Source organism: Taudactylus pleione, unplaced genomic scaffold (genome assembly GCF_031769625.1).
Source record: "Taudactylus pleione unplaced genomic scaffold, aTauple2 ptg000087l, whole genome shotgun sequence".
Lineage (NCBI taxonomy): Eukaryota > Metazoa > Chordata > Amphibia > Anura > Myobatrachidae > Taudactylus > Taudactylus pleione.
Genome location: NW_028284489.1, coordinates 3494020 through 3521133, shown reverse-complemented (window position 1 = coordinate 3521133; position 27114 = coordinate 3494020). Strand labels below are relative to the sequence as shown.

The 27114-nt window shown below is 42.4% G+C and overlaps 1 protein-coding gene across 1 annotated transcript in view; it reads left to right on the top strand.

Moving 5' to 3' along the window:
* The window catches only part of ELL (elongation factor for RNA polymerase II), a 106919-nt gene that overhangs the window by 64921 nt on the left and 14884 nt on the right, over positions 1-27114 (top strand). The window contains exons 5-7 of the mRNA XM_088468947.1: positions 6309-6562; positions 13268-13392; positions 16255-16354. Of these exons, the coding sequence (XP_088325073.1) occupies positions 6309-6562; positions 13268-13392; positions 16255-16354 (479 nt within the window). The remainder of the gene's footprint in view (positions 1-6308; positions 6563-13267; positions 13393-16254; positions 16355-27114) is intronic.

The following is a 27114-nucleotide window of genomic DNA, read 5'->3' as shown; positions in this document are numbered from 1 at the left end:
ACTAGGCATTTTGGTGCCCTGTGCCAGAGCATTTGCCCCCCCCATATAGTAAACAGGGACAGTGTGTCGCAGGTGTGACCACACTATAGTACCCCCAATTCACATAACGCCACACTGCACTACATAGTAATTTACATTATGCTATACAGTAGTAGTGCCCCTCACACATTATGCGCACAGTAGTAATGCCCCTTACACATTATGACCACAGTAGTAATTAACCACCCTAGTTACAGCCCTGGTGCTTATTATGTGGCTACTAATACGGAGTACCATTGTGCTGGTGGCTGAGTGTCTGCTAGCTGTGCTTATAGTCATCGAGTTGTGTGTAGACCAGGCTTAAGGCAAGCTGCTGGGACTTGTAGTCCCACACCTTCGTTGCCTCTACTGCTGCACATGTTGTAGTAGCAATGCAGGGTTGGGGGTGACCTTACCTGGCAGGTTCTTTCCAGTGTACACTGACCACAAAGAGCCACGATACTTGCTGCGCAGCGCGCCGTTCTCTGCACGACTTACACAACGGCAGCAGCTCCTCAGGAGGAACTTCACTCAAGGAACTGTGGGAGCCTTGGGCGGGGAGATGTAATGACTAATCTCTCCCGTCCCAATAGATGCAGCCAGGGCTTTAGGTTGCCGGGACCCATGAGGCGGGGACTCAGATTGAGTCCGTGTCACATGGAGGAGGCTGCAGTGCGCTGACTGTCCTCTGCTTTTATACACTGCTGGGCGCCATGGCTGTCCAGCGCCAGCGTAGAGAGCGAGAGAGTGTGAGGTGGGCAGCCGGTGTTCCGCTTTTGGGGCTGTTGCACTTTGTGCGGTGGCACCAGCCATGCCACCCTAGTTACGGCCTTGTCACTCATCACACTACTACACTTCTAACCTGCTTTCTGTTCTCGATCCCTCCACTCTTCCATGGATGGTTTACAGTTTCACCTTCAACCTCCTCTCATTCCTGCCTCCAAGATGTCTCCTGCTCCGTTCCCCTCCTCTGGATCTCACCCTCTCCAAGGCAGACTTTCTGCCAGTTTCATTAGCTTCAAATGTGCACTCAAAACACACCTTTTGCATTAAAGCCTTCCAGCCTTTCTCCAAAATCTCACTTACCTCTCCTTCCCTGAGCTGCCTCTTCCCATTTCACCCACTGTCTGTTCATCCCTCGTATGTAAGCGGTCATGAGCTGAGCCCTATCTTTGCTCTTGTTATCCACTTTGCACTATTCATGTCACCAATGCTCATCGTCTTGTCTACAAATCCCAATCTCCAATGTAATACTATATGCTCAGCCTTTAAATTGGGTACAGGCTCATCAAGTGCTGAGCTGCTTATCCTCCTGCAACTTCTCACTGCTTGCACTACAAGATAGTGAGTTGCATTACTTTCGCCTTGCGTCCTCGTCTTACCTAGTCTGCCATTTTATTGCTGTGTGTTCCTAGATATAGCAACTTTCACTGATTTAAGTCTTAAGTCCAGCTACAGTGTTATGATGTATATTTCTTATACAGTGCTGCAGAAACTGACTTTTAAAAACAAAACAATACTAATAATTCTAAGTACCTGTGTGTCTATCTGTGACTTTGTCCCCCTGAAATGCAGCAGCTAAAAGAATACAACATTGTTAAACAAGGGCCCTCCTTGCCAATTATAGTTGAATTAATAAAATCTAAGAATTATAGATGAATTTAGCTGCTAGCAATAAAATACTTTTTGATCGAGTATGTATGTATGTGTGTCTGTGTGCGTGTATGTATGTGTGTGTATGTATGTATATATCTATATATATATATATATGTGTGTATGTATGTATATATCTATATATATATATCTATATATATATATATGTGTGTGTGTATATATATAATGTGTGTGTATGTATATATGTGTATATATATATATATATATATATATATATATATATATATATATATATATATATATATAATTAAAATTTGCTTGCTGTAATAAATTACTTTTTGCAGGGATCGTTTCATAGGCCAGAAGTTGCTAGCACAGTTTTGCAAGAAGGGGGAAATTCCTCGTAAAAGCAAGTCTTTTTTTAGAATCTGTGAATTAATGTTTGAAGCAAATGAAACTCTTCCTAAACATTAGTATTTTAATTGGCTTTACATAGTTCTGAAGGTTTATAGTCTTGCTGATTGTGTTCTTTACTAAGAAATGTCTGTACCACCTTGGCTACAGATAGAGGTCCATGTGATTTTGTGATCCATATGGCTAGATTAGATCACCCCAATCTTAAATCCTGTTGATGGGATTCTACTAGTATGACCTCACCCCACAACCATCCCTGCGCGTACGCTGAAGTTGTACGCTTTCTGCACATGCCAGATGACATCACTGGACAGCACTGCTTGGCTGCCTGCCCACATTTATACAGTGTGTAGTACTGAGCTGTTCTATGTCTTTTGGCCCCAGGGAACTGGAAGATTACCAAGCTGCTAGTGCTGGAACACACATTAACTGGAAACTTTGTCAGGAGTAATGTGACATTGCAATAAGCAAAGGGACAAGTGAATTTGTAGGAATATATTGGAGAATCAAACACAGGGAAATAATTCAAGCCATGTTCTAAAAGACCAAAATAAACAATTGATCACATTTTATTTAGTAAATTCTGAAGACTAAAAGATTGCTAAAATAAGGAGTAAAAAAATAGAATTTCAGTTCATTTTGTGGCATCATAGAAATTAGAGATTAGCGGTTCGGTTTTACTCGTTTGCTTAGTTCTCAAAAACTGCATCTTATTGGCTATCCTGCTATCACATGTTTTGGATAGCCAATATGATAAATCCGAACTTGCACTAATTTGGCGAAACAAAGTCAAAACCGAAATGCTCTTCTCCTAGAAGTGAAAGGGTTATTTTAGATTTCAGTTTAAACATTTCAAAATTAATAATTTGCTCCTGAAATACACTTCTCTACTGAAGTGCAACTGAAAGATGCTTATTTTCTTTCCTGTAAATACAGAATAATCTGACCTAATCTTGCCAGCTCAGAGGTGATGGGAAAAATGACTAGAAATGGTAGTACTTAACCTGGACAATCTTAAAAGAACATGCACTCTTCCTATTTATCTCATTAAAAATGTTCTTCACATAATGACTGTCTGACTGAGGCATGAAGTACCCACTAGGGAAATGCAGCGGCAAGGGCCCACTGAAGGGACGTATGCATTTTGATAGCCGTTAATGCATCAAAATCATTTGGATCTTAAAGTAGATGGACTACCTGCACACTTGGGAACTGTTCATAGTGGGTTGAATGTTCTGAGCAGCTGATCACAAAGGTTGCCCAACCTGTGTATGAAATTAGATCGTAATAGAACCGCACTAACTCTTTTGTGTGGGTGCGTGACACAAGATACGCGGCATTATATAGTGGATATTGTTTTACTAGGTTGATACCATATATACAGATCACAATCAAACTTGTACACTGTGTGGCAAAGCAGAACAACAAAAATACAGTAAGCGGGTTCATATATGCAGGAAATTAAACCATATGTGATGGAGTAGGACCACTAAGGGGGGAATTCTGTTAGCTGCATCCCACGGCTATTTGATCCCCCGGCATGCAGGCTACAGTTAACAGGTGGGGTTTTTTTTTGTTTTTTTTAAATAGAAATCCCTGATAAGTGGCCTTTTTTTTTGGGTGCCGCGACAATGTTAACACACAGGTCTGGGAACTTCTCCTGAATTCTATGGGTTAACGCCCGTTAAACGTGAATTTACGGAGCGAGGAAAAGGTGCTCAGTGCGTCAAAGGTTACCACCCTTTTCCACACCCAGTAAATTCAGTGCTAATTGAATTTCCCCCTAAATGGTAAAGTCTGCTTCAAGGATGTTGCGAAGTCTAAAATCCAAAGAGCGGCATCCCACATCTCAGTTTTACCCAAGATTAAGTCCATGGTCAGTGCATATTGCGGACCTAGATGTGGTCTGTGTGGAGATGCTTTCAACGGTAGTACTTTTCTGTAACACGTGTGGTGCATTGATCAAGTCTGTAGTGGCTGTGTTGGTAACACTTGCTCTTCCTAATTAGATTTTTTTTTTTTCCTCCTTGGTGTGTGCTAATAGGCCCCTTGTGCAGTTCTAATGGAGCTAGTTCTTCAGTAGCCATATCACAGAGATTCACTGTAGTTTTATGGGCAGAGTCTGTCTTCGGCTGCTTGTCGGGTGTTCCAGACTTGTAACTCATCGTATTTGTGTTCCTGGGTGCCCGGTTGCTTTACAGGTTTTGTGGTACTCTGGATAATCCCAGGTCTTGCGAATATGCTCCTCCAGCCGGAGGGGGATTTTGCAGTGTAGTTTTGTAATTTTGTCATGCTTACAAGTTTTTTTGTTATCCACGCATATGGTATCTGCTTAGTAAAACAATCAACTACATACTGCTACTATATACTGCAGCGTTCATTATCCTCTGTATTTGGCATGTACATACATACTTGTTAGGCAGAGCATCCCCAAAATGGCTGGTCTTGTGGGGTGTTCCCCGTATGCAGTGTTTAGTACCTACTAAAAGGGATCCAAAGAAGGACAACTGGTGACAGGGTCATGGTCTTCCAAAGAATATTGATGAGCATGATGTGCAAAGGCTAGCCTGTCTGGACTGATTACACAGATGAGCTACTGTAGCACAAATTGCTGAAAAAGTGTCTACAATGGACATGCGAATGGCGAGTGTCAGAGTTCGGCAATGGAAGAAGATGGCCTGGTCTGAATGTATTTTTTTTTTTATACATCATGTGGATGGCTGTGTGCGTCGTTTACCTGGGGAAAAGATGGCACTAGGATGCGCTATGGGGAAAAAAAGCAATCCCACTGAGGCAGCATGATGCTCTGGGCAATGTTCTGCTGGGAAACTTTGGGTTCTGGCATTAATTTGGATGTTACAAGACAACTACCACCCACCTAATCATTGTTACAGTACACATCATCTTGGCAACGGTATTCCCTGATGGCAGTGTCCTCTTTCAGCAGGATAATGTGCCCTGCCACATAACAAAAATTGTTCAGGAGTGGTTTGATGAACATAACGAGTTCAAGGAGTTGACTTGGGCTCTAAATTCCCCAGATGTCAATCTGATCGAGCATCTGTGGGATGTGCTGGAACAACAATTACGAGCTATTGAGCCCCACCTTCAACTTACAGATCTGCTGCTAATGTTTTGGTGCCAGATACCACAGGACATCTTCAGAGGTTTTGTGGAGTCCATGCCTCAACTGTTTTGGAGGCAGGAGGCTAACCTACACATTATTAGGCAGCTAGTTTTAAGGTTATGGCTGATGGTTGTGTGAATAGACAGGTGTAGAGGACCATGCTGCACCAGGGATGGGCTTGGAAAAGTAAATAGTGGAAAAAGAGCTGATGTAGTGGCGGGATGGAACCCTTAACGCGAGTGTCTGTCTGTGTAGAACTGTATGTTTATATGGGAAATATAAGCTCACACATGAATTCACCCCCCCCCCCCCCTCCACTATACCTCCAAAACAACTTCCATATACTCACTAATAACCATATCCACCCATAATTATCCTTTATTTATATGATGCCACAGCGCTGTACATAGATATATAACTGAACAAACAACAAGTGACTTACAGTACAATACATTGCAGGACAAAGTTAATATACATTGCTGCATTAGTGATCATAACACTTGAATAAGCAAATATTACACCCCAGAATTTTTTGACAACTTGTGCTGCTGGAGATGCAACAAACGTTTGACCCCACCCCTCTATGGCAGGGGATGGATCTTTGGAGGCAGCAGCGCCCACCAGGGATAACCCAGACTCCCCGCTGCGCCAGTCTGCCCCTGCATAATGAACTATTTGATGTGCTGCTCTGTAAATCTAGGTGCATTTTATTTCTGTGTTTGATCAGACATGCCCTAACCTCATTTAGCTCACACCTCTGCCCTGCAGCAGTCTGTAAAACAGGGCCACTACGTTAAAGCGGATTGTTTTCTTCACAAAGTTATTTCACAGATAGTCTGCCTATCCACTTCTCTGGGCGATGTGTGTTTAGCATTCTGAGTAAATGCAGAGTATTGCAAAAACATTATTTATATCCAGAGGGTCAGTAGGCTAGATCTTGAAGGAGTAGACCAGATAGAAGAGCAATTTGTAGATTTGATGAACATGCTAAGGTTAGCTAAAGTATCAAGCTACTAAAAGGGCATTTAGTGATATTGATGGAGTGACCAGTTTTATTTTGATAAGGTCGGGACTCCAAAAAGACATTTATTCCTTCTAATGTACGTTTCATTAATGACTTTATTTCTTCCATCAGGCAAAAAAGTTCAGGTCAGAAAACCTGCTCCAGGTGTCCCTGATGCTGTCCCGACTCGGAAGCGGCCTACACCAGTCAATCTGGCCAGTGCAATGAAGAAAAGCGCCACTAATCTCTCTCAGCGACCCTTCAAAGACAGGGTGATGCATTTACTGGCTCTTAAACCATTCAAGAAGCCTGAGCTTATTCTGCGACTGCAGAAAGATGGGCTCCCAACACAGGACAAGGACTTGCTGGACGGCCTCCTGCAACAGGTCATTGTATATTTGTTCTCTGCACTGAAGTGAATAAAGGGTCCTGTGGATGGTGCAGCAGTGATCATTTCAAACATTATTGATGCTACAGTCTAATCAAACAGGCATTCTTGCGCGCCTGGTCCTGTGAGAATTTGGTAGCGCTGTGCGTCCTTCTTTTTTTTTTTTTTCCCCCAAAGTTGCGTCCAAGTCTCACTAGGAGACTGTGCTGATTAATTTAATATGTGACGCTTGTATATCTGTGTTGTGACTGAGTCTCTCAATCAGCAGGCAAACTGGTACAATGCAGAGACTACAGCTTTTTTCCACGCAAAGTTCCGTTTATAGTCTGCCACCCACAGATTTAAGTGTCACATCGAATTAATCAGCACAGTCTCCTAGTGGATTCCAGTTACATCGCATTGCGATTTAGGGCCATATTCAATTAGCGGCGAAAACTGCCATTTTCGCCCCCTAAAAAAAACAGGCGAAAAAAAACTGGAGAAAAGTTATCTCCATCCCAGACCAGGCGAAAAAAATGCAAAATCCCTATTTTTGGCTAAAAATTTGGGGATTTCTTCCAGAACCCTTTGGACATGATGATGATAAATGACCAGAAAATTTTTTTGTAAGTTGCGTACTTCGGTGAAAAACGACCACGCAAATTTTGGGCAAAAAACAAAATTGTTGGAATTGATTTTAACGTATTGGGTCTGATTTTTCGATGGGCGGTATGGATGCGTCAAGTGTTTTAAACATTGCACGCGGTTGCAGCAGGCGCTTTTTTAACTGTTTTTAAAATAGTTTTTTTACGACCCGAGAATATTCTTGCACCCATTTTAACGTACCCCCAATTTACGTGGAACAGTATTTTCCTGGAAAAAAAAATGCTTTCTATCTTTTTTGTTTTGTGTTTTTTTTTCGGCCAAAATTTGCGCTGTCATTTTTCACCAAAGTACGCAACTTTTTTCCAGTAAATCTTCAATTTTTTTTTCCCAGTAATTTATCATTAGGGGGGGTGTCCAAAGGGTTCTAAAAGAAATCCCCAAATTTTTAGTCAAAAATAGGGGTTTTGTATTTTTACTTTTTTTTTTTTTCGCCTGGTGTGGAGAACTTTTTTTTCTCCAGGTTTTTTTTTTTGTTTTTACCTGTTGCCGTTTTCACCTGTTTTTTGGTGAAAATTGTCACTATTTTTTTTTGCGATAATGTCCGTTTTTCCAATGGCGTAAAAAATGGTGGTTTTCTCCGCTAATTGAATACGGCCCTTATGGTGCATACACACGGTCAGATTTTTCTTCAGCTCTGAACGATAACTATTTCAAAAATCGTTCAATCGTTCCTATCTGAAGGAAAATCTGACATGCCTGGACAATGAACAATGCGCATTCCCGATAGTCAGATAACGATATCTGACATCTGATGTGTTTGAAGTCAGACTTGGACGATTCCATTCATTTTAATGCAGTCAAAAATCGTTCAATCGTTCATCTGACAAATCTGACCGTGCGTATGCTCCATTAGACACAATTTCAGCAAAAAAGATTCCCGACACCAGGAAAGTTGCATGGGACCTGATTGCTCACTCCCGCTAGGCATACTGCGCTGCATGGCATATTGAGGCTAGACTAGCAAGGACACATCTGTATATGTATAGTGGAAAGGTTTAAAATTTTTGGATTGAGGTACTCTTGCACAGGGATGACCCATAAATATATGTCATTAACTTGGTTTTGAAGAATGGAACTTTTTTTTTTTTTTACTTGAAAAGGTGGAATGTCTCGTGTGTAGTGGTGTTCTGAGACTACTGTATTAAAAACATTGCACTGCTGGCACATTACTATAAGTGCAGTGAGAGGAAACTCATTTGGAGGGAGTTGTGTCCTGTAGTGATTACAGTATTAATGGGTGCTGCAGTAACACGCAAATTATCAAAAGCACAAATCTTAAATACAGCTTAGCCTAGTGTTACATCTGTTTTGGAAGCAGCTTGTTTCTGTTTGGTAATCTTAGCTAATGGTTAAGACTAACAATACTCCAGGTACATATGGTGAAATGATGTATGTATATATGTGTGTAAACCTAAATATTTCTTTGTGTAGGCCTTTTAAAAGTGATCATTGTTGGTTATGTGGTGGATAATACGAAGGATATCAAGATTTAGGAGATGATGAAAAGGAATGGTGGATGAAGGCAGATCATGTAACTTGCAGATTTGCATATAGGCTATAAGGGGGGGATGGATACATTTGCAGTTTGTGGTAGCGTATCAGGACATGCATGAAAGTTTTACTTCAAACCTATGGAGACCATAAACAGTCTTTAAAGGGTTAATTACTGTACGTTCTGGAATGTCTTTTGGTTAAACATTTATTGGTTTACTTTGGCAATTCATCAACCTAAAAATTGCTAGAATGCATGCACTTTTTCTCTGGCAAATCTGCTGTTGTACTGTTTACTTGCAGGTCTTCTGATGTATGCATTCATTAGTGGGGATGTACTTGCGTACCGAAAAGCAATGTGTTTAATTTCACTTAAATTAATGAAACGTTCACTGTAAATAGCAGTGAGATATTAAGTGAGCCAAGAAAATGTCTGTCAGTGATATGTGTTTTTAAAGTGGTTGATAAATGAAGCATGAGCTCTATAATAGTGAATTTATTAAATAGTTGTCTTTGTATATCAATGATACATTGACTGCTAAACAATGCTAATGCATTGGCACTAATCAATGACTTCAGAGCCCCAGACATGCCTTTTCTGTGTGTTGTGCACTTGTAAATGGTAACTGCTTAGCTTTTATCCATAGTTGGTTACCAGGTTACATGCGTTCTCATCCCATAAACTTTCCTTGATGGTCCAAATAAAACCCACTTGGGGTAATACAGTTAGCTGTGGGGCTTACCAGGGGGTTTTAGCTTCTGGGTTAAGTGCTTGGAGCTGTTCAGTTACTGCTTGTGGTAAGCCCGCAACTACTCTAGAGAATGCGCTTAATGCGGGTTTCTGCTCGCACCCTCCTGAGGTACAAACAGAAATCTGCATTACCTAGTGCAATTTGTACAGTTGAGTCTCCCATATCCAAATATTCCGAAATATTCTGAATTACAGAATATTTTTAGCGTGACTGAGATGGTGAAACCTTAGATTTTTGATGGTTCAATGTACACAAACTGTGTTTAAGGCACAAAATTATTAAAAATAAAATATAAAATGACCTTTAGGCTGTGTGTATAAGGTGTATATGAAACATAAATGAAATTCATGTATGTACACAAACTTTGTTTGAGCCACAAAATTATTGAAAATATTGTTAAAAATTACCTGCAGGCTTTGTGTATAAGGTGTGTGTATATAACACATTTACATACCTGTCCCACATAATTACTAAACACTGGTATGCATGCGATGACTTGGCAGGATGCATTGCATCCAATATGCAATGCTTAATGCATCCCATTCTTAATCTAATAGGGCCCATTAATCTAGCTTGTATCGGAACAATTCCCCGTTCTGCCAGGGTCGGGAGATCAAAAACTATAAATTCGGCAAGTTGTCTATTTTTAACATGTTGAATTTCCACGACAGATCATGATCATCCATGTCTGCTGATCTGTGGTTTTGAACATATGATAAGCATTGGCACAACGAGGAATTGAGCTGTATATGTATAAAGCATAATGCTTTGTCCACATTCCAAATAACTTGTTTTTACCTAAAGCATTTATTTTCGGTTTGTGTTAAAAGTAAAGATTTGCTTAAAATTGTGGTTGACTTATTCTCTCAATTTTTTTTTTTTTTTTGTTTGTAGTTCTGGTTAAACTTGGATAAATTAAATTGGGCTGTGCAATACACCTGAATATTAAATAAAGTAGTTGGTTTGCTCACAAGGACAGGAAAAATTAATGCCTGCAGTCATTCTTTAATTGACGTCAACGTGGCTTTCTAGCTTAACAAGGCATCTACAAAAACTCTTGCGTAAAGTTGAACGTCAGTGGCGAAAGTCTCATACTCCAAGTGACTTCCTCACATATAAGACTATCTACAACTCTTATCGTACTGCTCTGGACACTGCCAAACAAACATATTTCCAATCTCTGCTCGAGCTTCTAACCCCAAGCGACTTTTTAATACATTTAAACTGCTTCTTACCCCTCCATCACCCAAACCACCTGCTACTATCTGTGCACAAGATCTTGCTTCCTATTTTAGGGACAAGATTGATCCAAAATGAAATGGTAGGCTCTTCCTCAGCTAGTGACCTGCTCAATTCCCTACCTGAACCCTCTGGCACATTCTCTTCATTTGATCTCACAAACGAAGATGAAGTATCTACACTCTTCTCATCCTCCTACTCTATTACCTCTCCTCTAGATCATATACCCTCACAAATCCGTAAAGCTCTCTCTCCTGTGCTTATCCCAACCCTAACTAAAATCTGTAATCTCTCTCTATACTGGCAACTTTCCATCATTGTTCAAGCACGCAGTGATTACTCCCATTCTGAAAAAACAAAATTCTGACCCTAGTACTCTCTCAAATTACCGTCCTATCTCCCAGCTCCCATGCCCCTCCAAGCTACTTGAGAGACTTGTCTACACCTGCCTCACACACTTTCTTAACTCGCACAACTTATTGGACCCACTTCAGTCCGGCTTTCGTTCCCAACACTCCATAGAGACAGCACTGACTAAGGTAGTAAATGATCTTGTCACTGCCAAGGCTAAAGGCCATTACTCACTCCTAATTCTTCTAGATCTCTCTGCTGCTTTTGACACTGTTGACCACTCTCTTCTCATACAAACACTGCAATCCCTAGGTCTTAAGGACACAGCTCTTTCTTGGTTTTCTTCCTACCTATCTGATCGCTCTTTTACTGTTGGTTTTTCTGATTCTGCCTCCTCTTCGCTACCTCTATCAGTTGGAGTACCGCAAGGCTCTGTCTTAGGTCCTCTGCTATTCTCAATCTATACCACCTCTCTTGGCAAACTAATCCGCTCTTTTGGATTTCAGTACCATCTGTATGCAGATGATACTCAAATCTACCTATCCTCTCCAGATTTATCTCCATCTGTATTGGTCCGTGTCACTGAATGTCTTTCTGCCATTTCATCTTGGATGTTATCTCGCCACCTGAAACTTAATATTTCTAAAACAGAATTAATTATATTTCCACCGGCCAATAACAGTTACCAACCTGATCTCTCTATCATTGTATCTCTATCACCTTGACCATCCACCCCGCCCCACAAGCTCGCTGCCTTGGTGTCATCCTTGACTCTGAACTGTCCTTTGTTCCCCATATTCAATCTGTCTCAAAATCGTGTTATATACATTTAAAAAAACATCCAAAATTCGACCATATCTCACACAAGACACTGCAAAAACTCTAATCCATGCACTTATTATTTCCCGCATTGACTATTGCAATAGCCTCCTTACTGGTCTTCCCAAAAACAGGCTATCACCATTACAATCCATTATGAATGCAGCTGCAAGGCTCATCTTCCTTGTGAAACGTTCTTCTTCTGCTGCCCCGCTCTGTCAGTCCCTCCATTGGTTGCCGGTTTTCTACCGTATTCAATACAAAATACTGTCACTTACACATAAGGCTATTAACCAAACCACATCAACATACATCTCTTCACTCATCTCAAAATATCTCCCAACCTGACCTCTCCGCTCAGCACAAGATCTGCGTCTCTCATCCCCATACATTACTTGCTCCCATTCACGGTTACAGGACTTTCTTTGTGCTGCACCCACTCTATGGAATAACCTACCTCGCACAATAAGACTTTCCTCTAGTCTCCAATCCTTCAAGCGTTCCCTGAAAACTCACCTCTTCAGGCAAGCTTATCAGATTCCAGAACCTCCCACATAACCTTCATAGCTTCCATATCTAATTACATCCCCTTTTACAGTCCACACACAATCTCACACATCGTGCTTCTCTCGCATCCTCATGACATTTGGTCGACATTCCTGTGTAACTGGATCATGCAGCCAACCAAGAAACTGTGCATTCTGGCTGGACCAAAATGCAATATATAGCACCTATCCTTGTGTATCAATGCCTATTTCCCTATAGTTTGTAAGCTTGCGAGCAGGGCCTTCCTACCTATATATCTGTCTGTTATTATCCAGTTTTGTTCTATTAATGCTTACAATTGTAAAGCGCAACGGAATATGCTGCGTTATATAAGAAACTGTTGATAATATTTGAACATTCATTCATTCATTCATTTGGAGTATGGACTAATATCCAATTAAGTTCTTCTGTTTACCTTATCCAGAGACTTGAACTTCATGGTTTTTCATGCTTCAAATTTGTGCAGGAGACTTTCCTATGTAAATCCGTATTCTATTAAGTTTAGTAGTTTAGGCTGGCTTGTAGATCATACACATAGTAATGGATTACAAAGAAAATCAGTTGAAGCCTAAACTGATGACTCATTACCACATACCTTCATCTTGGCAAGATGTTAAATCTCCAGGTAAAAAATACAGGCAAACGCCATAACCAGATTTAAGAAAGAACAAAGATTTGACAGTTCTTCAGTTCTATTTGCAAGTGTAGGGAGTCCATTATTTTCCCACATATTAAGACCTGTTCTGTTCTTGGATACAGACTTTTTATTTTCTACCCTTCTGGATCTACTGTGTGTGTTTTTTTTTTTTTTTTTTATTTAAATTAGTGGACTAATTAAAATGTAATTTTTTTTTTTTCAGGTGGCAAATCTGAGTGCCAAAGACTGCACTTATACCTTGAAAGACTGTATGTACAAGGAGGTGCAGAAGGACTGGCCTGGTTACTCTGAAGGAGACCAGCAGCTGCTAAAAAGGATTCTTGTCCGGTAAATCATGTGTTCTGTTATTACTGGAAGATTGTTTTCACATGTTTTTTATTGTATATATTTCGTGAAATGTACAAAATGATGTGACTAATCCTAATTTTAGAATCCACCTGTGTGAAGAAATATGGTAAAGTTAGGGGTTGGGTATGGGATGCAAGTGCTCATGTCAACATCCTGACGCTGGATTCCAGACAGGTTTAGGATACAAACACGGAAATACCGCCGGCCGCATGGTTCAAATCCCGGCAACGCCAGCCCGACGTGGAAGGAGATCCCGATCGTCTGAAAGGTAAGTATGAACTAACCAAACTGTACCCCCTATCCCTCCTTTAGGGTGCCTAACCCTAATCTCCCCAACCCCCCTGTGCCTAACCCTAATCCCCCCCCTTTCCCCGCTGCCTAAACCTAAGTCCCCCAGGGGGGTGCCTAACCCTGACCTTCCCCCGGGGGGTGCCTAACCCTCCCTCCCCCTAAGCCTAACCCTAACCTCCCAGGGGGGGGTGCCTAACCCTAAACCCCCCCCCCCCCGTGGCTGTCCGCTGCCGGCGTCCCTTCGATCGGAATGCTGGGCGCCGGTATCCGGGCGTAGGTTAGTTAACCCACGCCGGGATTCTGTTGTCTAGATGCCGGTGGTCGGCATAGTGACTGCCGGCATCTTAAACGTATACCACAGACACCTGTCTGTAAGTATCCTAATCCTCCCCGCAGCCTAAACCTAACCTCCCCCCTCCCCCTAGTGCCTAATCCTAATGGTGTTTGGGATTCCGGCACCAGCATTCTGACAGCCAAGATATCGACTACATCCCAAAGTTGAAAGTCAGTCTATTACCTATATCGCCGGCCGTTAAAAATCAAATATATGGCAGGCATTCTGTTAATGAACGGAAATGGACAAAAACTTCATTAATTAGGCCATACTTAGCCATTTCTTTTCTGTGGTGCTTAGTCACGGTCAGACCTCTTGAGCAAGGCTGATGCTAGGGTGTTCGGCGCCCCCCTGCACACTATAAATTTGGACCCTCCTACCCATATTCTATAAAGTTACAGCGTGCCCTGAAAAGCAGTGTTATCACAAGGAGCTTGACAACACATTCTGACCCACAATTTAAATTATGCCACAGCGCGATCTTCACATTACACCAAGTAGTGTCCCTTTTTCACATTATGACAAATGGTAGTGTCCCTTATTCACGTTACGCTACACAGTAGTGCCCCTTTATACACATAATGCCACAGTAGTAGTACCTTAAACACATGTCACAGTAGTACTGATAAGAAACCAGACCCCCAGCGGCATCTAAATAATTGTAGAGGTCTCAGATGACAATGGAGCATCATCCTAGGCCAAAATGTAAGCAAATCGTGTGACACGCGCTTTCAGTCATGGGATCCTGTTCTTCCACCGCATCACAGCCTTTCCTACCATTTACATGTTTGTTGCCCATGGTGTCTAGATTGCCAAAGAAAAATACTTATAATAAATGTCGATGCTGAATGCATCATGGCCCCTGCTGACGATATAGCCTGTCGGGCCTGCATGTAATTCCGATGGGCGATGTCGCTGTGAGGTATCGAGTACACACTGGCTGATGTGCCCGATATGTACATAACCTCCCCCTCCCTAATGCCAGGTACATACTAGAAGATAAGTTTAGGCACTAGGGGGAAGGTTGGATTTAGGCACTGGGGAGGGAGAGGGGGAGGGTTAGGATACCGACTGACAGGTGTAAGTATCCTAACCCTGTCAGGATGCTGGCGTCGGGATTTTGACTGCCAGGATTCTGAGCGCTGGCATTTCATACCCATCCCAAAGGAAATGTTAGGTTAGCAAAACATAGTAATGTGGAAAGGGAATGAAAACCGTACTCCACACAGACCAAGCAGTAAAGATAATGCGAATAAGCGATGAAGTTTATGTTAAAAAAAAAAAAAAACCTTCTCCAGAAGCAATTAAAGAGATTTAGTTTTAGTTAACTTGGTCAAACAATGCACCACTAAATAGGGCGACCCTGTGACTGAAATTTCATTGCCATCTGAAAGATAAAGCATAAGGAGAACACAGCCCCTGCGGCAACAAGTATAACTGACACATGCACACACATGGTAATGCTCCCCCCCCCCCCCCCCTCCTCACTGAATTATTTACTGCCCATTACACCCATAAATTTTAATTAGAAAATAGTTAGTGTGCTGGCTGCTACAGTGCGGTCTCCCTTCTATAACATTCAGTGACAACGAGGTCAGGAGTACTCAGGAGTCATGCAGGGAGAAAGCAGGGACAGTGTACAAACTACTTGTCAATATTCAACTGTAATCAACAGTGTTTGCAGACTGTCCCTGCTTGCTCCCAGCATGACTAGGGAGAAACCTGACTCACTGAAGAGGAGGAGCAGAAGCTCAGCTGCTAGTCCACCCTGGCGGCTTCAGTTCAGCCTGATCATCTCATCTTAGTTAATCAGCCCCCTCCCTTCTATGGATGGGACTGTGTGAAGAGCTCAGCCAGCCACACTTTTCTCTGTATGACAGGCAGCGGCAGCCTACTGTAGTGTGACAGGCGCAGCCAGCAGCAGTAACACGTGTCTCAGCAGCAGCTGCAGGGACAGCGCCTCTCCAGGCTGGCACCTCCCTGCAGGAACTGCTGAGCGGGTTGCGCCGGCCCTGCTCTTGAGTCACACCAATGTACAGGACATTTTCCTGGACCAACAAAGCAAGATCCTGTGCTCTGCTCCTCCTTATTCCCCATCTCAGACGAGACCCGCACCACCATTTTATAGGAAATCATGGCACAAATTAGATCTTATTTTTGTTTTGGATTTTTCATTATTTCTCCTTTGGTGAGTGCTGTACTTTTCTTTGTCTTAGGAAACTCTGCCAACCGCAGAATCTGAGTGGATCGGCGGGAGAGAATGCTCCTCTGAGCCCCCCTAAAGACAATGTGAATTCCTCATCCCCATTTCCTCAGGTAAGTGAGTCTAGCCTGTACAGCACCAACATTCAGCATGGCTTACACTGCACAGATTGGTCCAGGTTTTTTCTCTTCATTTAGATCAGCAATTTGGACCAATCGGTCTTACCATTTAAACTACAGAATATAATTTTTCTTCTAATGATTGACTTGCGTCAAGCGGAAATTGCTTTCCATCAAATAATAGAAATGTGTTTTTGTTTTGCTTGGCTGATCTGGATTATGAGGCGGTGGTTAGAACTGCTTACAGCAAGTCTCTCTTATGCAGTCTTCCTAATCTGTTGTAAACTGGTGTAAAGGTTTATACTGGAATTCTAAATTGTCAAATGTATGTCTATAATTGCTGTACATAAAACAAAGAATGTTCTTCATACTAGTGACCCAGTTATATAACTAATCCTAATCTTTCTTACATTTACTGGTATTAAACTTTGTTTACCAGTCTGGGCCGAACTGGGGTATCATGGTTGGCAGTATGGAGTACCATAGTTAGCTTTTTCATCAAAGTGCGTTTTGCCTGGAGTTTGTTTCTGTGTCCAGGTTTAGATACTAGTATATAATATTGCAAGCTTCATTGTGGAAGGGTTCTGATTATCTTGATTAAAAGTCTGTTTATAACATGCCATGTGAGTGTTAATGCTAAATCAATATTATACATATTTCCCATACTGTAAAGTAGAAGATTCCTAGAAGTCGCCAAGGAGGTCTGTGTTAAAGCAAAATGTGCTGATCCAAGTGTTTGTGTACAGGTCATGGAAATGAGAGAGCATGTAATATTTTTATTTTATGTACACAGATATAAAGTTGGTTGTTTGAAGTGACCCAGGGTGAGCTGTTACCTACACTGACCTTTGTTCTCCGTTCCCCTAATGTACAAGTAGTGGCCTTATCTCTTGCTTCACTTGCACAAGGTGCCATCCCGCTGCTTCCCCCGGTATTTAAGGAAGTAATCTGTTCTGCACAGCTGTAACCAAAAGGGGGTGGGCAAATGCCAGTGAGGTTCTATTTCCTCTCGGTAATTTGTTGACTTGTACCCGCCAGCCTCAAGTGTTAAGTGGCTAAAGGGTAATTTGAGGCAGCTTGCATTCAGCTATGTGCACATGTTATAATACAGTTTAGGGAATTTATCTGACTAATCTGGGATGACTTTCATGTTATTATATGGTGGGTATCTTGATTTTTACCGGTAGCTGTTGGTCTCAGGAGGGTCTGGGTCAGTCCCGCTGTATAACTCTCCCTTGGTTATTGTATACGGTGCTGTATGTCCTATTCCTTTGCGTTGCTGTAGTTGATTTAGAGCCAATTGTAATTATATATTACATGTGCATTGTATGTGACTGTTTGCTAGCTGCTGACTGATACTGTTTTTATTTTTATCTGTCAATTATAACTATCACTGTTATTTCTTTCTGAGTACTTCATTCATTGAGATTTTGTGAAGGCTGTCACATAACTTTGCGAGTTTTGCCTTAACTTTAAATTTGTCAAAAGATGAAGGGAAACAGGCAGGAGAGCCAACTGTGCTGGTTTCATGTAAATAATGTAAGACTTGTGTCCTCACAGAACATAAAGGAGGGTTTGTGTAATGTCTGTTATAAAAAGCCACCTTACCAGTCCGGTTTACCTGTTGTTGGACAAGAGCCATCTTGGGTTGCCTCTTTCCCACTTTATGATGTAGGTGGCGGATCATTTGGCTACTCCGACAATGAATCCTTGGCTGGGGTGTCCACATATGTTTACACCTCATATGCATTCCTCAATAAAGGATGTTGATGGCCATTTTAGTATGGCACCATCTAATATTGATAGACCGGTAGTGACTAAAGCATCTAAACACAAGTGGTCTTTATCTCAATCTGCCCAACATTTGGCTTCAGATGTATCATCAGAGGAATCTGACGATGTACAGGATTCCTCTCGAAGCATCCATCTACTGGGGATGTTACTACTTTGGTGATTGCGGTTAAATCAGACCTAGATATTCAGGATGATGAACCGGATCATAGTAAGAAGGCTCCAATGTTTAATCGCCACTGAAAGGTGGTCAAAACGGAGTTTCCTGTGACTGAACAGCTCACTGGGCTTATTGAGAAGGCATGGAGTAACCCTGATAAGCGATTTTATGTAGATAAGAGAATAAAATCATTGTATCCGTTCCAACTTACTGTATGTGCTAAGTGGGAGGTACCTCCTACTGTGGATGCTCATGTAACTAATTTAATTAGAAATGCTACATTACCTGTTCCATTAGCGTCGTCTTCTCTGAGGGATTCCACAGATAAAAAGATTGAAACCTGTCTTAAGGCAATATCTTCATCATCTGGAGCGGTTATCCGTCCAGCTTATAGCTGGAGCCTGGTTAGCCAAAGCTGTTGAAGAATGGATTGAGGCATTGGTAAACTCTTTACCAAATGCTACCAGAGAACCGATGATAAATATCTCCCACATGCGGGAAGCGGCTTCCTATATGCAAGGGGCTGCAGTGGATGCTGGAAATTTAGCTTTTAAGGCTTCCATAGAAGCATGCAGGGCCCTTTGGTTAAGATCTTGGAAAGCTGATACAGGATCAAAGAGGGCACTTTTTTTCATGGAATGGTACTCTTTGGAGCAAAGTTGTATAACATACTTACTACTCTGGCGACTTCATATTCAACAGGTCTGCCATCTACGTCAGAGTAGTTAGGCAGGTTTCTTTTCAGTCCTTCCGTCCTCAGGAACGAGCTAAAGATCAGACTTTCTCTAGGCTGACTATTTTATATTGTTTTTTAGACCTCTTAGTTTGTCTTTGACGTACGAAAACTAGTCACCAGAGCGCACAGGAATATGGATCATAAAATGCAGTTAAAAATCAGTTAAGCGTGGTTAATGTTACGTCCAAAGTGTGAATGTATAAAGTTTTTGTAGTCTTTCACCACTACTGTACCAATAGGAGGGGGTTGTTTTCTATAAATATCCAAGGCGTCTTGTCCACAGGGGTCTTCTCACTCCCATATCACACCAGTACATATGAAAGAGAGAGAAGGACCACCGTAGTGCATTATCAATTATTGAGAATGAATTAAATGAATCGACATCAGGATAAAACTTATCCACCATGACAATAATAAAATTGAAGGTGTACCAGAAGTGGTGGGTGTAGACAGAATACACCAAAATCGCTAGTTTAACACTTCCTGGAAACAGGAATCCGTGGAATTCCAACAACCTGCAGTGTCTCTGAAAAGTCCCCAAGGTGTCATCTTGAAAAAGACTTAGGCCCTCATTCAGAGCCGTACGCTCTGAGCAGAGCGCACGCTCTGAATGAGGGCCGGCCTCCATGAAAATGGAGCGTCCTTCTGGACGCTCGTATAGCTGTGGGTCACCACCCACAGGCTATACGAGCATGCATTTTGATGGCCGCGATGGTCGAGACCATCGAAATTGCGAGCCGGAGCCTGCGGTTGAGGTTTTCAACCGCAAGCTCCGGAGTGATTTAGGCTCTATCAGAGCCAAAATCACTCCCACCACTAGTGATGTCAGTGGGCCGGCTTTTGACGGGAGGCGTTCCCGTGGGAACGCCCCTGTCAGGGAGGCACGCCTACCAAAGGGGGCGTGCTGTCAATCAACATTGACAGCACGCCCCCTTTGACGGACACAACCGAGCGAAGGACTTTCCTTCGCTCGTCGCGTCTGGCGCACGACAGAGCTCCCTCCTTCGTGCGCATGCTCAGTGCACACCATCGACCCACTTGCGAGCGGACAGCCGCTCGCGAGTGGGTCTGAATCAGGCCCTTAATCCATAGTTGAAATGCATTGGTGTTCCATTTTAAGGCTTGGGTCCAGCAAGTGGGGACTTTTCAGAGACACTGCTGGTTGTTGGAATTCCACGGATTCCCGTTTCCAGGAAGTGTTAAACCAGCAATTTTTACAGTTTGCTGTCCTTCAGCAGCATTACCAATTTCAGGCTCTACCCTTTTAGCCTTTCTAAGGCTCCCCAAGTATTTACCAAGATAATGTCAGTCATGACTGCTTTTCTCAGACGTCAGAATACTGCCATATCTGGATGACCACCTGATATTGGCACGAACTCCAGTGGTTTTGCAACACCATCTTCAACTGACTATAGCCTGCCTACAAAGGCACGGCTGGATCATCAACTGGAAGAAATCATCACTTTATCCAACACAGCAGATGGTACTTCTGGGAGCATTTCTAGATTCTCTGGCGCAAAGTGTGTTTCTGACAGAGGACAAGATTTTGGCCTTATCAAAGCATATACACATGCTGCAACGCAAGCGAAGAGTATCCATTCTGTCAGCAATGAAGGTGCTGGGATCAATGGTATCGACTTTTGACATGGTGGGCTAAGCTCCATTCCGTTCCCTGCCCCTGCAAAGGTTGATTCTCTCCAGGTGGAACGGATGGCATCATTTTAATACGGTCCCAGATCTCACTCCAGAGGTTCATCACTCCCTCCTGTGGTGGCTTAAAAAGGACAATCTAAAAAAGGGTGTCCGATCTTCATTCCAAATTGGGTGCTTTTCACCAAGTCTTTGCGGATAGGAGGCAGTGACAGGTCATCACACCTTCCAGGGGATATGGACAAATCAAGAAAGTAGTATGCCAATAAACATTCTGGAACTGCGAGCAGTATACAAAGCACTTGTCAGGGCACTGGACTTTCTCCTTGGGTAGGCCTATCCAGATCCAGTCCGACAACGTGACTACAGTGGCCTACCTCAATCATCAGGGAGGCATAAGAAGTAATGCGGCCATGAAGGAAATGACAAAGGTTTTCATTTGGGCAGAACGTCCTCTTCCGGCCACCTCAGCAATATTCATTCTGGGAGTATTCAATTGGTAAGTAGACTTCCTAAGTCGCCAGGACATACATGCCGGAGAGTGGTCTCTCCATCCGGGAGTGTTTTTCAGCTCCTGGTAAACAAATGGGGTCTACCAGAGAGATCTCATGGCACCATGCCACAACCACAAGGTACGCAGCCAGGTCCAGAGAACCAACAGCAGCCTTCATGGACGCACTTGCAGTAAGATGATACTTCAAGTTGGTGTATCTTTCCTCCCATTTCCCTGCTCCCAAGAGTTCTCAAGAAATTCAAGCAGAAAGGCGGATAAGTAATACTGGTGGCTCCGGCTTGGCTCAGATGTCATTGGTCCACCGACATAAAGAATCTGTCGGTAGACACTCCGTATCCTCTCCCTCTGTTGCAGGATCTGCTAAAGCAGGGTCCCTGCCGACATCCGGACTTGCCCCCGTCTGGCTTTGATGGAGTGGCTCTTGAATCTTCCATCTTGAAAGCGAAGGGATTTTCCAGTTCTGTAATTCAAACGATGCGTAGAGCACAGAAGCCTGCTTGTGCCAGCATCTATTTAGAGTTTTGGCATTGTTTTGGTCAATGGTGTTCTCATAAGGAATAAGATCCTAAGGGCTTCAGGATTTCCAGGATAATGGCTTTTTTGCAGGCAGGGTTAGACAATGGTCTTCTCCTGGCCACTTTGAGAGTGCTGGTTTCTATCCTGTCAGTTTGGTTTCAGAAGAAGATTGCTTCATTACTACATTTTTTTTTACAAGGAGGTCTGCGAGTTCAGCCTCCTTTATGTTCCACTGGTAGTACCACGGGAGTTGTCTTAACCCTAACCTCCCACCCCCCACCCCCTGTAAGTGCCTGCCCGTGACCCCCCCCACCCCCACCGCTGCCTAAACCTAAGTCCCCCGGGAGGGTGCCTAACCCTAAGTCCCCCCTGGGTGCACTGAACCTAAACACCCCCCGCGCCCGGCTGTTCGCTCGCGGCGCCTGGTGTAGGTACACCTGTCATTTAACCCACGCTGGGATAATGCATCGGGAAGCCGGCTGCGGATCACGTCAGCCGGTTTCCCAATTGCATCCCCCTTCCAGTATCCCGTTTTCATGTGAATGAAGAAATTGTTGTTCCAGCTTCTCAGGCTCCAGACCTTAGGTGGAGCATCCCTGTATGTAGTTCTTGCTCTCCCTATCTGTCGAGCGTACAAACTGTTAGAAAATTAGATTGTGAAAACCATATAATACAAAAACAATCGAGGATGGCCCGCTAATAAGCAGACTCGGGCGAGATGGCAACGGATGACTATCTCTCGGGTGTACACACAGTCTGATCTTCCCGTCCCAAGCACGGTGACCGCACATTCTACTTAGTCTGTAGGGCCATAGTAGGAATTTAAGTTGTGGTGCCTCTGCTAAACAATTGTGCAAGGCTGCCACGTGGTCTTCTGTCCACACTTTTCTTAGGTTTTATGCCTTTGATACTTTTGCCTCACAGGAAGCTTTCTTTGGGCGACGAGTTCTCCTTTCTGCTCGGGGGTGTCCCCCACCCTAAGGGAACTACTTTAGGACATCCCCATGGTATCCCTGTGGATCTCTATGGACCCCGAAGAAGAAATGGAGTTATGGTAGACTTACCTAGATAACTCCTTTTCTTCGAGGTCCACAGGGCTCCCACCATGACGCACCTGACTTCATTGGGTGATTTTTCTTTTGGTCACAGATTTTCTCATCTTCGGTAAGAGTGTTTCTGGTGTACGATTTGTTCTTCCTCCTCCTCTTTCCTTCTCCTTCCTTTAGGCTTGTTAACTAAACTGAAGTCCTATGGCTAGGGGCGGGGTATATATGGAGGAGGACCCAGGGCAGTCTGGGAGCCAAAGCTTTAACTGTTTGGTGCCTTATCTTCCAACCATAATATTCCCAATGGTATCCCTATGGACCTCGAAGAAAAGGAGTAATCTAGGTAAGTCTACCATAACTATATTTTACATACATACTTTTAATTTTCACTTGAGTATTAGACTTGTCATAAATGGTGCTAACGTTTGGGGCCTCAATTAAAATCTAGTCATGCATTAATGTTGATGGATTCCAACTAGTCTAAACATTTTGTAACAAATACGATAGCAGCTAGAGAGTGAGAGAGAGAGAGAAAATGAAGGTAGAAGTTTTGAGGAATAAGTACGTTCATGATAGCTTAAATTAGCAGTCCCCCATTCTTGGCACTTTGAGTGTAAATTGCTGCATATGTACTGTATATCAGTGTTAAGCTGGGTACATACTTTACGATAACGCTGATGGGAACATTATATTGTACACATCGTATAGTGTGTATGCCGATCCGTCGTTCACATCTTTCCTTTTGCTATTTTGCACAGCAGATGGAACAGTACAATGAAGGACGCGGTGCCTGGAGTGTACCCATCTTAAGATTGGCATGGTTTCAAAAAGATTTTGTGAACTCATTAAAGTTTTTTTTTTTTTTTTTTTTTTTTTTTACTTTTCTGCATTTTACTGGTTTGTTGTTTAAAAAAAAAAAAAAAAAAGAACCTTCAGTGATCAAGTTTATTGTACATACCAGTCTTTTGTCATAAATGAACCAGTGAAGTATAAAGAATTCATAAACTTGTAAGTGTCTAGTATTGCTTAATGTTAGTGTTAAAAGGACTGCAGGATGTGAATCATCCTGAGATTATAGCTCATAGCTTTATCCAAATTCCACTCTGATTCAACTTCCTGCTGAACTGGACTAGCTTTTACCTTTCACAGATTAACTGCTTGCAGAATGGCTCTCTACATCCTGCTTTTTTCTATTGTAGATACATTGTCTGAAGAGAAAGGTGGCAGTGTGGTGAGAAAAACAATCTAACCAGGCTGTCACTGGCAAGCTCTGACTTGCACAATATGCCTGAGAACCATTTGCCCGGTCACTAGGACAGCATTTTTCAGTCCAGAAGTAGTCCTTTCTGTATTGGTATTGCATAATGTAATGTCATTGATTTTGGATTTGTTGCATGGTATGGCAAAACCTAAATAGTGTGCATGGTAAAGCTATAAAGTTGCACCTTTTGCGTAGGACAGTGGTAACTGGTGCTTAGTGATGTCACAATAAATAAATGGGGGAACATTTCATGTACACTTCCCAATTTTCCTGTTCAGTTGTAGATTTTAATCTTTATCTAGTGCTGTCACCTAGTGATATTTCATGTGTACTGCCTTTATCAATACATTAGTCGTCTTGTGACAACTTGGAAGTTTTAGGTTTCAAATGTAAAAAATATATAAATATAACAGGATGCAATAAAATGAAAGTAAGTTACAAAGGCAGCGTGTGATTACCCATTTATTGAGTTCTTACAAGAAAAGATTTTGATACAATTTAGAGCTCTCATTTCCAGTTTACAAGCCTTTGAGGACACTTCTCCAACCCCAGTCCTAGATGGTGTTTAGAGGGCAGGACCATTCAGCGTGGTCAGACATGACTCAAATTTTATTTTGAGTTTAATCTAGTGCAGGTAACCTGCGGCTCTTTAGCTGCTCTGCTATATAGCTAGGTAGCAGGTTATGCTTGGAACTGTCACAGCACCTGGAGATATACCAAAACCCACCTAGAGAACTTGTTTATCTAATAATTATTTCCCGGGTTAAATTAGGAATTTCTTCTTTCTGAAATAAAGCTTTTACTTTTAATGTGGCAAAATTTGTTTTTTTTTTTTTTCAATATAATTAAACCTTTTAGCATTTGACACTGACACTCTATAACTGTTTAAATAACGCAGCAGTGAATTGCAGTATTCCAATGCTTTTCAGTAAACCTGCTAGTACATAAAAAAATAAGCCCCAGGACTGCGTGTAAGTTTGCATTCAGGGCATGGACATCTCCCCTCTTCCTGCCCTACTCTATACTTTTCTTGTGCGGGGATATTTCATGCATACATCCCCTAGAATCTGGTTGCTCACACTAAATTTCTTGATGTGAGCAATCAGACTCCAGGGGATGTATGTTTAATTAAAATGTATTCAAAATTAGTGTGTGTTTTATTTTTTCCCTTCCACTTTTTGATTCAAATCCAATAGTCCATATTGTTTGACAATAGAGTATTTTTAGTTAAGCTGCTGGCCAATGAAGCTATTCTATAAATCTCTGCTAATTTCATTAACATATGACCAGAACCCTGGCATAATGTAAACTTATACATTTGGAAGTAAAAGTGGAACAGTTAAATAGCGTGTTAGAGAGGTCTGTTCCAAAGACTAAACTACTATCCATTTTTTCAGTAGTTGGTTTTATTTAATCGTAAAAATCAAATGTCCAACCTGCAAAAACACTCTCCCTCTCTCCCTCGTCATTTCACTTTCTCAAATAAGTTTCTACAGTGCATCCGGAAAGTATTCGCTTTTTTTCACGTGCATAAGTATTTACAACCTTCACTCAATACTGTGTTGATGCACCTTTGGCAGCAATTACAGCCTCAAGTCTTTTTGAATATGATTCCACAAGCTTCGCACCCATATCTCTTCAGAGATTTTCAATTGGCTTCAAGTCTGGGCCACTCAAGGACATTGAGTTGTCCTGAAGCCACTCCTTTGATATCTTGGCTGTGTGCTTAGGGTCGTTGTCCTGCTGAAAGATGAACAGTCGCCCCAGTCTGAGGTCAAGAGCGCTGTAGAGCAGGTTTTCATCCAGGATGGCTCTCTACATTGCTACATTCATCTTTCATTCTATCCTGACTAGTCTCCAAGTTCCTGCCGCTGAAAAACATCCCCACAGCATGATGCTGCCACCACCATGCTTCACTGTAGGGATGGTATTGGCCTGGTGATGAGCGGTGCCTGGTTTCCTCCAAACATAACGCCTGGCATTCACGCCAAAGAGTTCATGGTCTGAGAGTCCTTCAGGTGCATTTTGACAAACTCCAGGCGGGCTGCCATGTGCTTTTTACTAAGGAGTGGCTTCCGTGTGGCCACTCTACCATACAGGCCTGATTGGTGGATTGTTGCAGAGATGGTTGTCCTTATGGAAGGTTCTCTTCTCTCCACAGAGGAATGCTGTAGCTCTGAAAGAGTGACCATCGGGTTCTTGGTCACCTCCCTGACTAGGGCCCTTCTCCCCCGATCGCTCAGTTTAGATGGCCAGCCAACTCTAGGAAGAGTCCTGGTGGTTCCGAACTTCTTCCATTTATGAATGGTGGAGGCCACTGTGCTCATTGGGACCTTCAAAGCAGCAGATATTTTTCTGTACCCTTCCCCAGATTTGTACAATCCTGTCTCGGAGGTCTACAGACAATTCCTTGGTCTACATGCTTTGTTTGTGCTCCGACATGCACTGTCAAGTGTGGGACCTTATATAGACATGTGTATGCCATTTCAAAATCCTGTCCAATCAACTAAATTTACCACAGGTGGACTCCTATTAAGCTGTAGGAGCATCTCAAGGATGATCAGTGGATACAGAATGCACCTGAGCTCCATTTTGAGCTTCATGGCAAATGTCAGTGAATACTTATGTACATGTGATTTCTTAGTGGTTTTTTTTTTTTTTTTATTAAATTTGCAAAAATCTCAAACTTTTTACACATTTGTCATTATGGGGTATTGTGTGTAGAATTTTGAGGACAAAAATGAATTTATTCTGGAATAAGGTTGTAATGCAACAAAATGTGGGAAAAAGTGATGCATTGTGAATACTAATCCGGATGCACTGTACATGCTAGAAACACCTCTGAAATGAATGGTGGTGATGGTATTTAAATAGCCACATTTTGGTTGATATAGAAATAAAATAACTTGGATTAGTTGGGTCACTAAAGTTACAATAATGGGGATTTTGATTTATGAAACCCATGCAACATCTCTCAGCCCCTCTTTATCGTTTGGCCTGGAGCATCTGCAAAATCTTGGCCAGCATTCGACTGTTTTTAGTAGTTTCGGCTTCACCGTAATGTCTGTGTGTTGCTCAAA